General features: G+C 51.8%; 6 protein-coding genes across 6 annotated transcripts; 2 read left to right on the top strand and 4 right to left on the bottom strand.

The window, feature by feature from the left end:
• Positions 1-364: 364 nt before the first annotated feature.
• On the top strand, positions 365-2229 carry URC4 (Uracil catabolism protein 4; the record flags this gene model as incomplete). Its single annotated transcript, XM_066130758.1, has 5 exons — positions 365-727; positions 881-1156; positions 1220-1436; positions 1494-2086; positions 2146-2229. The coding sequence occupies 5 exons, from the start codon at positions 365-367 to the stop codon at positions 2227-2229; spliced, it is 1533 nt and encodes a 510-aa protein (XP_065986763.1).
• Positions 2230-2678: 449 nt separating this feature from the next.
• On the bottom strand, positions 2679-4007 carry OXA1 (Mitochondrial inner membrane protein OXA1; the record flags this gene model as incomplete). The annotated part of the gene is made up of 2 exons (XM_014687063.1): positions 2679-3158; positions 3231-4007. 2 exons carry the CDS (start codon positions 4005-4007, stop codon positions 2679-2681), a joined length of 1257 nt encoding a protein of 418 aa, XP_014542549.1.
• Positions 4008-5378: 1371 nt separating this feature from the next.
• On the bottom strand, positions 5379-5876 carry TIM44 (Mitochondrial import protein 1; the record flags this gene model as incomplete). Its single annotated transcript, XM_014687064.1, has 2 exons — positions 5379-5489; positions 5607-5876. 2 exons carry the CDS (start codon positions 5874-5876, stop codon positions 5379-5381), a joined length of 381 nt encoding a protein of 126 aa, XP_014542550.1.
• A 550-nt stretch (positions 5877-6426) lies between these two features.
• On the top strand, positions 6427-7806 carry ubx1 (UBX domain-containing protein 1; the record flags this gene model as incomplete). The annotated part of the gene is made up of 3 exons (XM_014687065.1): positions 6427-6507; positions 6571-6995; positions 7056-7806. The coding sequence occupies 3 exons, from the start codon at positions 6427-6429 to the stop codon at positions 7804-7806; spliced, it is 1257 nt and encodes a 418-aa protein (XP_014542551.1).
• Positions 7807-8163: 357 nt separating this feature from the next.
• Positions 8164-9320, bottom strand: Rraga (Ras-related GTP-binding protein A; the record flags this gene model as incomplete). Its single annotated transcript, XM_014687066.1, has 2 exons — positions 8164-9067; positions 9148-9320. The coding sequence occupies 2 exons, from the start codon at positions 9318-9320 to the stop codon at positions 8164-8166; spliced, it is 1077 nt and encodes a 358-aa protein (XP_014542552.1).
• Positions 9321-10299: 979 nt separating this feature from the next.
• On the bottom strand, positions 10300-11962 carry JEN1_1 (Carboxylic acid transporter; the record flags this gene model as incomplete). The annotated part of the gene is made up of 3 exons (XM_014687067.1): positions 10300-11132; positions 11212-11342; positions 11403-11962. The coding sequence occupies 3 exons, from the start codon at positions 11960-11962 to the stop codon at positions 10300-10302; spliced, it is 1524 nt and encodes a 507-aa protein (XP_014542553.1).
• Positions 11963-15957: the final 3995 nt, after the last annotated feature.

Raw genomic sequence — 15957 nt, 5'->3', positions numbered from 1 at the left:
TCTCAAGTTGCTCGACGTCCTAGGAGCCTTCGCCGCCACTTCAAAAGCATCCGTCTTGCTCGCTCACTCCTGGTCCAGAACGTCACGGTCATTAATTCGGTTCGATTTTACCTGGCTCGCGACTCGGACAACCTTGGATTGAGTGCATCTGTTCAACGCACCACAAGATCCCTTGACAATAATAACCCCGCGAGCATAAAGTGCGCCATCGTCCAGCATATCTGCAATCACGGCACGATCTGTCACTTGTCACCTGCGGCTCCTGAGCCGAGCAGAGCTCTCCCCGCACCCTGCCCCTCATCGGCCACCTGCGAGTGTGCCTGGTTGAGTTCTGCCCTTCGTATCAGATAACTAGCCAACCACAATGGGCTTCTTTTCTCGAAAGGACAAGGCCCCCAAGGGTAACTCATCCATTCTAGCTTCTCAGTCAACAACCAGCGTTGCCTCTGGAAACTCACGAGGCATCGGAAACCGCACCTCAGCCGGAAGTTTCACGTCAGCAGGCACACCGCTATCACCAATGTCGCCGATCAAGTTGCCCAAAGTCGATCTTCCTCGACCCCCGGATCCTCAGTTGGACCCTGTCGGATACCTCCGCAGCTTAGGTGCCGTGAGGGAGAGGAGCAAGATTATCATGGACAAGGCGACGCGCAACGAACTCAATCACTTTGATGTTGATCTCGCCAAGTTGCCCAATGTCGTCACCTTTGTTTCTGGCCTAATCAAGGTATGTTCATCACTACAATACATGTTTTACCTGTTTCCCCGCACGCATCATCTCCCTTTTTCCCCCGGAGATGGCCGGTGTCATGACGTTTTCCACAACCCCTCTTTGGGAAATATGGTCTGAACATAAAATCCGAATTAACATGGGTCACAGCGGGACTACGAGGCACCTTTTAACACTATACCCGGGCATGGACGATATCAGCATTTTTGCGTCGGCGATCGTGATCGCGTTAAGGAGTTGCTCGATTCCTGGCCAGAGTCTGTTGACAGCACCGAGCGTTGTCGTCGACTGATTGACCTGTTCTTGGTCAGCGTACTGTTGGATGCTGGTGCCGGTACTCAGTGGAGCTACAAGAGCACGGAGAATGGGAAGATTTATCGACGCTCCGAAGGGTTGGCCGTCGCCAGCTTAGAAATGTTCAAAGAGGTACGGATGTCCACAGCCGTTCAATTTGGCAAGTTGAGCGGTCAAGGCTGATGACTACTCAAGGGTCTCTTCTCCGGAAATGCAAGCAACAAGTTCCAAGTCGACAAAGATGGACTCAAAGCCTTGACTGTGGAAAAGCTTGAAGCAGGGCTTCAATCTCGCCCCGGGGCCGAACTGGCTGGCCTAAAGGGTCGCACCGAGCTCCTCATCCGGCTTGCCGGCGCTCTCAGTGATAAGACTGAGTACTTTGGTGCAGATGGCAGACCTGGTAATATGATCGGTATGGAACAAGCGCTGCATGGTTTAAAAGCGTATTTCTCTGACAATGGCGTTTTAGACCACCTGCTTTCACACCCTTCAACACAGGCGTCTTCCATGTTAATTGTGCCGTTGCCGGTCCTATGGAACGTCTTAATGAATGGTTTAGCTCCTATCTGGCCCCCATCACGAACAGCCTTAAATGGCGTATCCCTTGGAGATGCATGGCCTTGCCAAGCTATGCCCAATCCTGGTGCCGCATCCTGGGAATCGATCTTGCCGTTCCACAAGCTCACCCAATGGCTCACATACTCTCTCATGCAGCCAATGCAATCGCTCCTGAACATGCACTTCGCTGGTACTGAATTACTTACTGGTTTGCCAGAGTACCGTAACGGCGGGCTGTTTGTAGATGTTGGTGTACTGAATTTGAAGAAGGATGACATGGAGCGCGGTCTCCAGAATTACGCCGATTATTGCCGCCGGACTGGCCATGACGGGGTGGAGGTAGCCCCCATGTTTGAGCCTAGCGACGATGTCGTGGTTGAATGGCGTGGCGCAACAGTCGGTCTGCTTGATTTGCTCTGTGCAGAAGTCAATAAGCATCTCAAAAATGAACTTGCTGGTAATGAGATGACTCTGCCCCAGCTCCTGGAAGCGGGAAGTTGGAAGGTGAGTTGACTGTTCTTGTTACCATGCTCCTCTGACGTTACTAATCCATCATCGGTCAGGGAGGCCGCGAAATCGCCGAGATCAACCGGCCAAACACCAAGGAGCCGCCAATCCTGATTGACAGTGACGGAACCGTATTCTAATTCGCGACAGCAACAGAGGGGCTTGGCGGGAGAAGAAACTGATCCCTACTCGGTCATTTATTACGAGCCACATGACGACGTAGGGTGGACGGAACGGTAGACACCTTTTTGCACGACGATATCCCTACAGTATAAATCAGTGAATGAATACTTTTGCCCCGAGATTAGTTATATGAATAGATGGTCCGCGAAAGGGCTCTTTGACCAAAGGTCTATTTTCATCGAGTTTGTATATTTCTTCTTTTGATTTCCAAAGGCCCTTTCAAAATAGGATGGGGATGCGCTGTGTTTTTGAAAACTCTAATGTACAAGCCATATCTTCTCGGGAGATGAATCTAACCCCGCCGGAGCCACCACATTCTCCCCCAAAGCCTCTAGATATCCATTTTTGTACATGAAATGCATAAAAGTTACATGTTCGTCCACCATATCGAACAGCATCCACCACACTAGCTCTTTGTCTTGTACTTTTTCTCAAATTCCTCACGCTCCTGCTGCTTGCGGGTATCCTCCAGCTTGCGCATCAGCTCCTTTCGCTTCCTCTCAGCCTTTTCCTCGTCGGTGCCGCTATACGTTCCCGTGTAATTTGTGATTTGGTCAGACATGCCCTTCTTCATGTCGTTGAGGCTGGATTCGAGACGTTCTCGGAGACCAGGCTCGGGGGTGTTGGCGGCACGGGGAGCCTCGTACGTGGTTTTCTGGGGGGCGGTGGATGAGGCGGTAGGGTGGGGGGGTAGGCCGACGGTTCGTCGGACGAGGGCGTTGTTGAGGACGATGGCGGTGATGAGGGTGGATGCGCCGAGGGCAACAGTCATGAGGTTGACGGCGGCGGAGAGGAATGTGGTACCGATGAAGCCGACGGCGCCGAAGACGTAGGTCATTGTTTTGAGCATCTTCTTTTGCGATTCGGGGGTGTGCTTGGCATTGATCTGTACGGGCATTAATTAGCTGGTGGACCGGGGGAGGGGGGAACTTGGAGGATAGCAAGTGTGGAAACGTACGGCTAGGGCGCCGACCATGAGAGCGGTACCGGCGGCAGGGAGGATGAAGTATGGGTCGGTGGCCGTCAGGTCGGTGAACCAGAGGTATCCGGCGGTCTCCATGGCCGGCACGGGAACATTTGCCATGCCGCTGACGATGCGGAACAGTCCAAATGTGAACGGGATCTGGCCAAAGGACCACAGCATGCCCCAGTTGTTGACGCCGTACTGTTCCTTGAGCATCTTGTTCAGATACTGGCCCTTTTGGCGCATCTCGTTGTCCTGGTTTGCGAAGCCCTGCTGGACCAACTTCATGGCTTCTTGGGACCGGGGGTCCTTGCGCAGGTTCTGCATGACGGCGTTGAACTTGAGACTGCGGACCTGCGGGTAGAACATGATGCAGCGTAGGAGCACGGCCGTGGCCATGATGGAAGCCCCCCATCCGAGGCCGCTATAGATGTGGACGTGTTCGAGGGCCCATTGCATGACAGACGTGGGGCCGGTGCCGAAATCTAGACCCAGGGCTTTCAGGTATCCGATCTGTTCGGACATGTTGAGAATGTCCTGCCCGTTGACGATGTCGGAAATGGAGGAGAGGTCGACTTCGGACGCTGGGACTGCGGGCTCGGTGGGCGGCGAGGGGACGACGTTTTCGGGGGTTGGGTCTACGGGACGGCCGGCCTCGGATGTGGTTGTGGTAGTTTCCGGCTTTGAGGCCACGGGTTCTTCCTCGGGTGTCTTCTTCTTGCCGTAGCCCCAGAGTGAGAACTGCCGAGATGAGGATACGCCCCCGAGCATGATGGGCGGAGCGACATTTCGCGTCCGGAACGGTGACGTTGTCAAGCTGGACGGATTGAAGCGCGGGGATGTCCCGTATTGACGACCGTTCCCAAGTCTTTGCGAGAGGGCACTCGGGGGGTTCTAAAATCGGGGAGCCAACTCTGTCAGTATTCTAGCCGCGACGCACGCATCTTTGCGGTAGGACGAGAGAACGCATAACAAGATGCAGGGAGTGGGGAGTTTCTTACGGCCCATCTACTCTGGAGTTGTCTCCGCGCCCCCAATGATGGCGCAGAGCGCGCAATGGCTCGACTGGGAAGCATCGCGGCGATTGTGGTGACGGTGATACAGGGAATTTTAGCACTCGATGTTTCTACGGCCCTTTTGGCTGGTAGTTCGTTGGACAATTTTTTGGGGACCTTGGGCGGGTAATCGTCGGGTGTTCCTGAGCCTAGCTGGTGGTGCAAAGAATGCTCGTTATCGATAAGGACCCAGGCAAGGATTCATCTGAATATGTGACTTGAAGGTTGCAATTGGTGAATATTACAATGCTCCTCGTAAGAGGCATCTGCGGTGGTCATGTTGTGTGAGTGCAACTTGAGAGGTGTGGATGTCGCTTCTATGGAGACGGCAGGTTGTGCATTGGCAGCAGACTGGAAAGTTCGGTATGTCGGCTGGTGTTGGGCAATGAGGGGCGTATAAGACGTGCAGAGATTTACACTTTGACAACAGATGAAGTAGTAGATCGTTAAATTCGTCGGCTGTGTATAGTAATGGGCGACGAGTTATGTCAGAGAATCGTTTAATTCTTATATATCCATGTACAGAGGACCTCGGGGAACAAAGCGGCAAACACATCCATCAACTACGGAAAGGAGTTTGCTGACACCATATAGTTGGCTGACATGGCCATTGGCCTCGGAATTCATGGCCAATTTTGTGATGAGGGCTTGACGGCACTCTCGAATGAAGGGTCTATCACGATACTTTCCTGACTAGACCTATATCCCCTAAATTGTTATAATGCGATATCGGATGTTAATGCCAACTAGTAAGATGAACAAGAACTATTTCAAAATAGAGTTGAATCGTCGACATCTAAATTTGCAGTTGGTTTAATATAGTGAGGCTCGCAATCATGAGGCCAGGTCTCAGCCGGCAGATATATGTACACCATCATCTTCGACACTCCTCGTACGCCTTGACATGCCGTGCCTCTTATTAATCTCACATGAAACCAAGTGAAGCAATTGCCCTAATTTTTGCTATAACGCCGCTCGCCGGTCGTGGGTAGAAGATCCGTAGACCCAGCGATGATGTAGCCGATCATTTCCAACGCCATGAGGAACTCGGTATCTCCAAGTAATGCTTATATTGTGCATCCCTCCCCTATTCCAAGCTTGCCAAGTCATCCAACGAAGGTCCTGGTCCTCGTCGCCGCTCTCGGACCTCAATACCGGGGCCGATCGGGTGCGCCCGTCTTCGTGACATGGGAAAGACCTAGCGCATTTCGATCAGTTAAGGTCAGAAACATGACGGCACTGACTTGGTCAACGAGAGCAAAGCAGGTGTGACTTTGCGTCGTAAATGTCTCATTAGTAAACGGTTCCAGCATACCTTCGTGCCTCCCCAACCTAATCTAAAGGCAGCTTCGTGAGCAAATAGCTCTCCGAATCCCAACATCATACCATTGATAAAAGGAAGCAGCAGGTTGATAGCGGCGCCTCGTATTAATGACAAAACAGTGGGCGGCTTGTAGAGAATGACGGGAGAGCCCGAGCTCTCAGGTGAGGTTGAGAGCTCCTCGCCTGGGGAGTATTGTTCGCTGTCAGAATGCATAGTGATGCCAGACTCGGCGAGGTGACTTGATGGATCTTCCGAGGCCATTGTAGGCAGTTGACCTCGTCTATATCAGGGGTAGACTCTCTTTGTACGTGCGGACGGTGGACAATGAAATCGTGGGCAGCAGCAACTCGGTGCTGTTGGGGTACGCCTCGCAGGTCGGAAGTGCGCGATCTCGTCTACGAGTGCCGGACTACGGAGTACGGTGTAGAGAGAACTGTTGAGTGACTAAGCAGAGGAGCGGCGCTCGGTGCAGCCTGGCAACTGGCAGGTGGCCAGGCGGGCATGTGTGTGAGCAAATGTGGGGTCGCGCCACTTGGCATGGGCTTCTGGGGAGCTTCCAGCTTCCACGCGGGACAAGGCCAGAGTCATGACGAGGGTCCCGTTGCCTGCCGCCCATTGACAAACAGCTCAGTTCTATCACCTTCCATCATCCTCATACGTCTCTTTATCTCACAGGACAGCCTTTGCTACCAAAATATCGACCAGTTGTGCTCTAACCCACGTATTCGTCAGAAACTGCATCGCAAGATAATTTCACCTCTTCGACTTCTGTCTGTTCAGTTGCCCCGCGCTCTGCGCACGTCATTATACCATGGCTGACAACCATGACACTCCCAACCGGGAGAAGCTTGTGCAAGACTTTGCAAACATGTGCAACTGCAGTCCGGAGCAGGTATGGTATCTACAGCGGGTAATCTTGTCGCTGTCAAGAATCGTGACCTAACATCTTTGTCAGGCAACGCAGTACCTTGATGCCAATCAATGGGATCTTATTGCCGCTTGTAACAGCTTTTTCCAGGACGATGACGAAGCAAGGATGCAAAGCGGATCGGGCGATTCAAGGCCTGAGTCCGCGTATTCTGGGCCTCGTACGCTCGACGGGCGACCTGCTCCCGCCGCCGCTTCGTCTAGCAGAGGAGGTCCTCAGACGACGTCACAACCCAAGAGGAAAGGCATTGCGACGTTAGGGTCTCTTGGTAGCGGTGCCCATGCCCACGATGACGAGGGAGACGATGATGACGACTACGAGGACGACGATGATGAGGGCCGTGGCAATCTTTTTGCTGGCGGCGAGAAATCTGGACTTGCCGTACAGGACCCGCACCAAGAAGGTAGCCAAAGAAAAATCATCAGTGATATTCTGGCCAAGGCGGCGAAAGCGTGAGTTGACTGTGCTGTCGAGGAATGGAAGAAGTACACGTGGCTAACTATATGCTGCAGCAATGCATCCCGCCCCGATCAGTCTGTGGACGAACCTGGTCCGTCTGGTCCATCGCGCTTCCGCGGTGCTGGCGTCACACTAGGCGGCGAGGGCGTTGAAAGCCGCAGGATTCCTGGTCCTCTGGGCGCTGCTCCTACATCCAGTGCCGAGCCTGAGGAGCGCATTCTACACATCTGGCAGAACGGTTTCAGCATTGATGATGGGGAACTTCGACGATTTGACGACCCAGCCAATCAAGCGGATTTGCAAATGATAAAATCAGGCCGCGCTCCGCTACACTTAATGAATGTCCAACATGATCAGAGAGTCGACGTCAAGCTGCATCGGCACGAGACCCCCTACAAGCCACCGCCTAAGAAGTATAAGCCTTTCTCTGGAACAGGTCAGCGTCTGGGAAGTCCTGTACCTGGCGTTGGTACTCCCGCTCCGCCAGCTGCTTCCACAACCACAGCACCAGCCTCATCGGCATCAGCATCGGCAAACCGGGAGCCATCCATCGACTCTTCACAGCCTACCGTCCTGATCAGAATTCAGATGCCAGACGGAACGCGACTCCCAGCTCGCTTTAATACCACCAATACTGTGGGTGATGTCTATGGATTTGTCCAGGGGGCGTCGCCAGAGACTAGAACTCGGTCGTGGGTCCTCGCAACGACCTTCCCGAACAAGGAGCATACTGATAAAGACTTGGTATTGGGTGATATGGCGGAATTCAAAAAGGGCGGGACGGCTGTTGTCAAATGGACTTAGAGTAATGATTATAGATACTTTCCGACCCCGCAATATGTACTGAGTAAAAGAAAAAGAGGAACAGAACTGAGGGGCGGCTCATACAGCTGCCTACATCGGTAGATATGGAACATGCAAATCAATATAGGGCGAAAGAGCTGCCCACAATAAAGTCTTCCTGATCTCGAACGAGAATCAAGGCCATTAAAAATTTGTACCTCTTTATAAATATGACTTTCAATATTTCGCGTCAAATCACCCTTCGCCCGTGTGAACAAACCAATTGGTATCATCGCTCCAAAACTCCAAACTGAACTCTGGTATCGCTTCTCATGCGTATTTTAATAGAATTTCTTGGCCTCAGCAATTTCTCCTTCTCTATGACGACGCAGGGGGCACGACCGTCGCAGTTATGGCGTGTGGAGCCGGGCCATCCAGAAATTTGAAATGCTCAATCGCAATCTGACAGTTCAGCATTGCCGCGTTGAATCTGGCCTCGCCCGGAGGAAGCACCACCATGAGATATGTATTCGTGGTGAATTTCAAAATGAACAAGTTGAAGCGCGTGCCCGCTTTATGCTCCATGCGAATAAATTGCTCTGCATTCCTAGGCGTTCCCGTAAAGCGCGAAATGCTCTGCTTAAAGTGCTTCATGATGTTCGACATGCGCTCCAGTCTGTCCTCTGTCGGATTCCGGCGTCCCTCGGTCGACGTCCACGACGAGACTGCGAGGAAGGACGTCCGCTCAAACAGCAGCAACTCCTCCGCCTCGATTGCCACGCCTAGATTGGCGAGGTTGCGCTCAATGACGGCCAGATTGGGCACCAGGTCGTGGATGATGGACGCCCAGGCCTTGTACAAGCTCTGGTCCCAGATGGATGTCGCAAAGGGCGTAAGTTCAACAGTGCTCGTGTCTCCGCCGACAGAGTTGATGTACTCGGCGGTCTTTTGCTTGACGGTGCGCACGCGCTCGTCATAGACGGTTTCGCGGGCGGTAGGGACAACAAGGTCCATTTTGTGTATGAGGATGTAGATTTTGGCGGCGGGCGAGTATTGAAGGAGGGCGGACAGGATGGACACGTAGGTTGCCAGGTCGCGGTCTACGTCGCGCGATTCAATGTCGAAAACGTAGATGAGGACGCCGACGTTGGAGAAGACGTGGACGCGTTGTTGCGAGAGGTAGTTCTCCATGAAGGCTTCTTGGCCGCCGCAGTCCCAGAGATTGAGGGTGAGGTTGCCGAGGAATTTTACGTGGGAGAGATCGATGTCGATGGTAGCGCCGCTGTTGGAGAGGTAAATTTCGATTTAGTTACTGAGTTAAGGGGCTAGAGGGGGGTGAGGAGGAGCGGAGATAGAGCTTACAGTCGTCGAGTATCTCGGGCAATGTAGTTGCTGAAGATGATGCTCCTCATGGAGGACTTGCCAGATCCAGATTTGCCCATCAGGAGAACCTTCTTTTTCTTGGGCTTCTTGACTTCATTGCGGACTTCGGATGGACCCGCATCAGCGGGAGGGTGGTCCGGATGAGACGTCATGGTGTTAGGTGTAGATTGGTGCTGCAGTGTGCGGCTGTTTGGCGAGATGTGGTTTGGTGTTGGTGGAATCGAGGTCGGGAAGCGGCAGAATCGGTGCTAGACTAGGTGGGATAAACGTGGGGTAGCTTAGGCGGTGAGCAGGGGAGGGGCTGAGGAGGATACTGCTGTGAATTGCTCGGCGCGGCTTGCTTTTTCTGCTACATGCGCTCACACCCTACTAGTTATTAAACTTTATCTTATAATATAATTTTATATTAGGTAAATATATTTTATTATAGATCTTTTACTTAAGCACTTAAATATATCAAGAAGAGTTTCAAGATAATGAATAACCTCCCTACCTAGGTACCTACCTAGGTATGTAATACAGGGATAAGCACACCTAGCAAAAAGATAAAGCCCGCCGAGAAATTCACATACTATTGCCGGAGTTGATATTGGGACAAGCTATATATAATTCACTGAAACCGTCAAAGTAATGGATGCATATTTCCAAAAGAAAAACATATTCCTTTAGATTTTAACTCGGGCTATCCGCACGGCTTTTCTAAGCCACGAGAAGGTCGTGAAGTGTTCCATCTGTGCGGGAGGACTCGTCGATTAAATAATGACTGCCTGGCTCCATGAAGAGTAATGCACAGCTAGATTACAACGATACAGACTGTTGCTATTCTTTAAATAATACAAGGAGAACGCCAATTTTTAGTTGCAGATTTCACTGTGGTTATAGAATTCCTTGGCATTGACCCCAAGCATAGACCGTAGGCGTCACATGCGGAGTACAGGGTAGTTAGAGGCACCTAGGTGGTTACACGTGCTGACTCCTACGCGAGACGATAACTTTGCAACATGATGTCTGGCATTTATTCGATTCATGTTTCCCCTCTTCAGGGCTTGGCCACATTCAGGTGCCTAGGTACATAAGCGCCTATCTACTTAAGTACCTAGTTATTTGCTGTAAACGATTCGATGAGCTATTTTACCTTCTCTCCTCAAGTTCAACTCGACCCTTCTCCTCGTCCTCACTTTCCATAACCTTGGTAGACGACTCCTCGCTAGTCATGCCAGCAACCTTATTTTCGAAATCGCGCCCACGACGCTCAGGACCAAACATGGTGGTGAAGACGATTCCAAGGGCAATAATGGCAGTCGCGATGCCCATGACTGGTCCATACGCTTCTGCCCTGCGGCCATTGGGTGTGGTCACAAACATCTTCTCGGCAATGGCATTCACAATCTGTGCCGAAGGCGAAGAGATCATGTTGCCAAGCTGATATGTGACGCCGGGGAAAGTCGATCGGAAGGCCACAGGAGAAAGCTCGTTCAAGTGAATGGGAATCACACCCCAAGCTCCCTGGACGAAGAATTGCATGAAGAAACCAGTCGCGCTCAGTGCACGTTCCCCAGTGGGCAAAATCCAAGCTGGGATCAAAACAGCCGCCATCAGGCACGAACTGATGATGGTTCGACGACGGCCGATGAATTGCGACATGTACCCCAAGATAGTACCGCCGACACACGCACCAGCCTTCATCAGAATCGAGGCTCTCGAGGCCCCAGCATTGTCCAATTGTTTCTGAGTGAGCATGAAGGTGGTGTATGAATCTTGCGAAGTGTGGGAAAAGTAGTTGAACCACGTCATCAGAATGATACAGTATACACACATCTTCCACTCTTGCTTGAGCATCTTGACGGTGTCATGCCAGAATGCACCAGGGCTGGCTGCCTTCTTACCATTCTTCTTGGCTTCCAAGAACTGCTGCGACTCAGGAAACAGAATACGGACGAGGCCGACGGCAATGGAAAACCCGGCTATACGCAAAGCACAGACATCAAGTTAACACCCAAAGAACCTTTAAAGACTGAAGTATTGTCACGCATCATTACTTACCAGCGATCCAGAAGACAATCTTCCATGTATCTGTCCCCCCGCCAACGCCAAGGTTGGCGCACGCGGCCAAGACATAGCCGAACGAATAGCCCTGCTGCAAGATGCCAGACATCAAGCCACGAGCATTAGATCTGGCCAAGAAACGATTGTCAGTGTGGCGCTTCTTATTTCAACTTCAGACGAGCACTTACGGGCATTGTTCGAGGGCCATGGCAATGGCATTTCCATAGACACCACCCATGAAGAGACCAAATAAACTTCGGACAGCTAGGAACTGCTGAAAAGTCTGGCTGTAAATTGTGGCAATTTGCAAAAGACCGAGAACAAGCATGTTCACCACCATGGGCCACTTGCGCCCCCATTTATCGCCTGCAAGACCGAAGAAGGCTGCACCAATCGACCGAAGGAGCAGCGTCAATGTGATGGCGGTGGTAATGTCAGTCTTGCTACGGCCGTAGTAATCCGCTAGCTTCTTGGTCTGAATTGATAGGGCGTGGAAGTCGAATGCGTCGGCCGTCCAAGACAAAAATCCAACCAGGAAGAAGAGCCAGTTCTTTGCGGATAGTTGAGCCATAAGACTAATGGGATTCACGAAGCGGTCGGGGTCCCTCCATTCGCAACGAGTCTCTCCGTACTCGTTGGAAAGGACCACACGTTGACGCCAAATGAACAAATCCTTGAAGGATTGTTTTGCGGTGGGAATAATACCCTTAGCCAGAGCGTCGGCGGGCTCATTCTCTCTCGGCGCCATTGCGAAAGGCGGCACAAATCAGAACGAGGGAATTCAAGGAAGCAAAATCACGGATACCTGTTGCTTGGTTGAATGGCAGCAGCGTTCTTATAGATGAGTCGCTCTGGATCCCTGTTTGGAATTGAGAGGGGTGAAGGGGAGGCATTCTGACGTGAGAGAGTTTACGAGTGTCTTGCCTATATATAGAAAGGGTTTGAAGGGGCGGGCTGATGTCCAGCATGCGCCTGTGATCTTTCTGAGACCTGGAGAATGCCGGAGAGGTTGCAATCGCACACGCCACGCGCTGCAGGGTGTCTCCAAGATGAGACCCATTGCTCTTCATGGAGTACTCCGTACATCGCAGGGGTTCTCAAAAAAAAAACACGAAAATTTGTCGGTCGTTCCCGGCGTTACATGACAGAAAGTATCGCAGGCATCTAACAGTACAACCCCAGTCTACTCCGTAACCACCCACAAGCCGCGACCCGACCGCTTCTTCGCCTTCTCTTTGTGTGTTAGCGTTGCTGACGAGGTGAGGCATCTGGGGATCCCCTTTAGCAGAAAAGGTGTGGCCTGGGATTTGATTCCATCCCTGTCTCTGGACGGAAGTCCTGATTGGGACCCGGCTAATGCTCCTGGTAGATACTGAGTCGAGGCTGAGGAAACACGGGGGGCAAGTGAAATGGAGGTGTGGACGGCAAGCTAACACTGAATTTGATATCATGCAAAAAAGCAAATCCTCCTTCGAGACAGGACACGGAGCGAATCAAGAGCCACGATTTGGCAAATATGGTGTGTGCTTCTGGAGTAATGGAAAGCTGTGATGCGGGGGACGCACCATCAGCTGAGAGCTCCATTAAGGGCAGAAGATGTGCCTTGTGGCATTCGGTCCCCCACGACTACAACCTCTTGGCCTACGCTCCCCGGAACCGGAGAGGGGATTCCGTGCCTGTTGTCTGGAATACAGGGACATTATGTGGCAAATGTCACCAACAGTGGACCGTCTGGCTTCGAGTGTTTAGAGAGAAGCAAGAGCGGAAAACGGGACGACGGCTGAGGGTTGCACCCGAAGCCGCTACCCAAATCGCGACGCTGCTTGATGCGTTGGCTCTAGTGCTCGCACTTGGGATTGATGTTTAAGCAATAAGCTTAACAACAGGCTGCCGCAGCTGGGACCCCGCCCGAGACAAAGCTTCTGCTTGACCCCGCTCGGTTCTCTTTGCGCCGACCCCTTGCAATCATGGGGTCGTGGAGATGTTGGAAGGACGCAGGCCGCAAGCACACCACCAACTACCTACAGACCCCATCTATCCTGGTGAAGAGGTGGTTGGTGGACTCGCCTGGAACGTGGCTGCGGATGGCACCGCGCCTCCATGCAGCCAGTCGCCCCGAGATTGGCCTTTAGCCATGATGATATCGTTCTGGTGGTGAGCGTCGAGCGACCCGGCATCTCGATGCGCGGCACTCTGCGCGCACCTGGATCGAGTTCTGCTGGATATCAACAGACGTCACCGAGTAAAATCTAGAGGCATGACGCCTGTCAGTGCGACCGGTTGCGACATAACCCCGTAGTTTCAATTGACATTCACATGGCGAGGTTGCAACGGACCCCGACTATGCCCAGTACGGGGCAACATGACCTTGCTCCCATGCGAGTACAAGGAGAAACAGCTAGCCAACATCTGAGCCAACCATTTGTCTCCGGTTCTAACTCCACCGAGCGTCCGTTGAAAACGGCGTTGAATAGGCGCGAGTTCTCTCGTTGGAGATCGACCTGCGTCTTGGATTCGTCGTGGTCAAAACGCTTAACGCCATCAGTCGACGCCGGACGGTAGTCTGTTGTGTAGTGCTGACTCAGTTGGTCAACCGTATATCCCTGTCAGGGCCGCCTGCAAACTGGAGAAGTGGGATTGATGAAACCATTGATGGACATGGCAGCTAACAGCCTTGGAATTGGCTCATTTTGGCCACGTTCCACCACGAAGCCCTGTCCGCTACCCCGTATACTTCCCTGCAAGCTTCCCCGTATGTGGCTTCCGCTCTGAAGAGAGGTGGAGGGACGTGTGCAGCCAGGAATCTCTCTACAATATGCCAAGATGTATGGGTAAGCTTGAAAAGGCGTTGGGGAGGCTTGCCTTTGGTTGCATGTTTCCTTTCGCCAGGGCTAGGCTAAATTCTTCTAGATGATTCACATTATGGAGTCGGACCTATTTTGTTGCTTCCTCCCGGCCCCAAGTCGACAAGGCTAAAGTTTTGAGTCTCGAACAAGCCGTGTGCAGGTGCCGGACAGGGCTTGTACATTGTTTCTTAGTACCCAGGCCATCTATTTGCCAAGAAGCATGATCCTTGGGATTCTGGCAACCTAGACTGGGTCCATTGCTCAAGTGACCAGCTGGTTGGTGGTCTCACACCAAGAGGAACCATCACCGACATGTTCACGTTGTGTCGGTCCGTTTCTGTGGAAGGAAGGGAATGTGTGGTATGTGCGTCATTTCTCCGCCCGATTCCGATGATTTGCACACTAGAGAAAATAAGACGGGTTCTATTTCTCCGGCGTGTGAGTTGGCCGTGTTTTGCACCATAGGGCAGCTGCTATCATTGTGTGCCTGAAGGCTGACCCGGCTTGGCGCCAGAAAGGGAAAGAAGCCAAAAAGTTTGAAGCCGCCTGATTGGTATCGTACGATTTTGTGTGTGTATGGATTGTACATACATGTTGTACGCCTTGTTAAGCGCAAGTATTATGTGTCTCCATGACCAAGGGGATTCAATGCTGAACAATAGTATACGGAGACTAAGGCGCGCGCACGATGGGGTTGAGCAAGGAATAGTCGGAGGTGATTCCCCGGACTTCGGAGTCACAGTTCATGTGACCATTTAGATGGGGGAGAATTATGCGACAACTTCGAACTCTGCTTTTGGGTACGCCGAGACTGGAGACACGACAATCTCGGGAGCCGATGGTGGCGTCCCTCGTCACTGATGTGGCGCTCCGGCATTTACTTTGCGGCTGTCGATTCGTACTAGTATCTGATAGATTTCGGAGCAGAATGGCCTGCAGATGCAGGTGTAACTCCTAGAGGAGAGGTCTTAGGTCTTCTGCATTCCCATGGCATCACTTGACTGGCGACCACCATGCCAGACTTGGACTTTGAATGTTTGGGAGAGATTGCCCAAAGGCACATCATCTCAAGTGTCTATTTCCACCAATTGTCTGCCGTATTCCGCCTCGGCTAGCTTCATTAACCCATAAACCAACATGTTGGTAACAGTGTTACATCCCATTACCAATATTTAGTCTGGACTCTGCATTTTGATTAAAATGGATCTGCGATAATACGGCAATTATGATTGGGACCCATGGGTCTAGTGTACTTTGCATTGCTCAAGCATGTTGAACATGGTTTATTCGTTCAAAAAGGCAAACAACCCCGCATGCGAGTTGGAGATGTGACGATTGGTGCTCAATGCTTCAGTCGGTCTTTGTTTGTTGGATCATTAAAATGGCCATGGATCCCTGGTCCAACTTGCCAATACCACGGTTCCGAGGTGGAGGAGGACGTCGGAATGAAGTGACTAGCGTCATGACACGAACGCCCTACGTTTTTTTCAGCCCTCTGTTCATTTTCGGGCAACAAAGCGAACATGGAAAAATCCTCATTCAACGGGTGAACTTGGTGATCAGACGCCAAAACAACACGGTCCCATACGTGAGTCAGACACGGTGCGGTATCAAGACAAAACACTGCTGACGGTGAAAGTTGCGAAAAATAGAGATATGAGCCGTCGTGGCTGGCATCATGAAACGAAGAGGCGAAACTATAACCTACGAATACTTGATAGTCACAGGCTGTGACACAAAGCACAGAACCCATGCGACAGGTCTAGCCTCCGCAACTAAATATCCGTCGCTTAATATAGTATTTTGCCAAGACGGAGACCAAAAAAAAGGAAAAAAAGGACAGAGACACCCACGGTAAAAAAAGAGAAGAAACTGTAACAAGTCCCATCAAACCACT

Source organism: Metarhizium brunneum, chromosome 3 (assembly GCF_013426205.1).
Source record: "Metarhizium brunneum chromosome 3, complete sequence".
Lineage (NCBI taxonomy): Eukaryota > Fungi > Ascomycota > Sordariomycetes > Hypocreales > Clavicipitaceae > Metarhizium > Metarhizium brunneum.
Note: the sequence above shows the minus strand (reverse complement) of the source record. Positions and strands in the feature narration are given on the sequence as shown.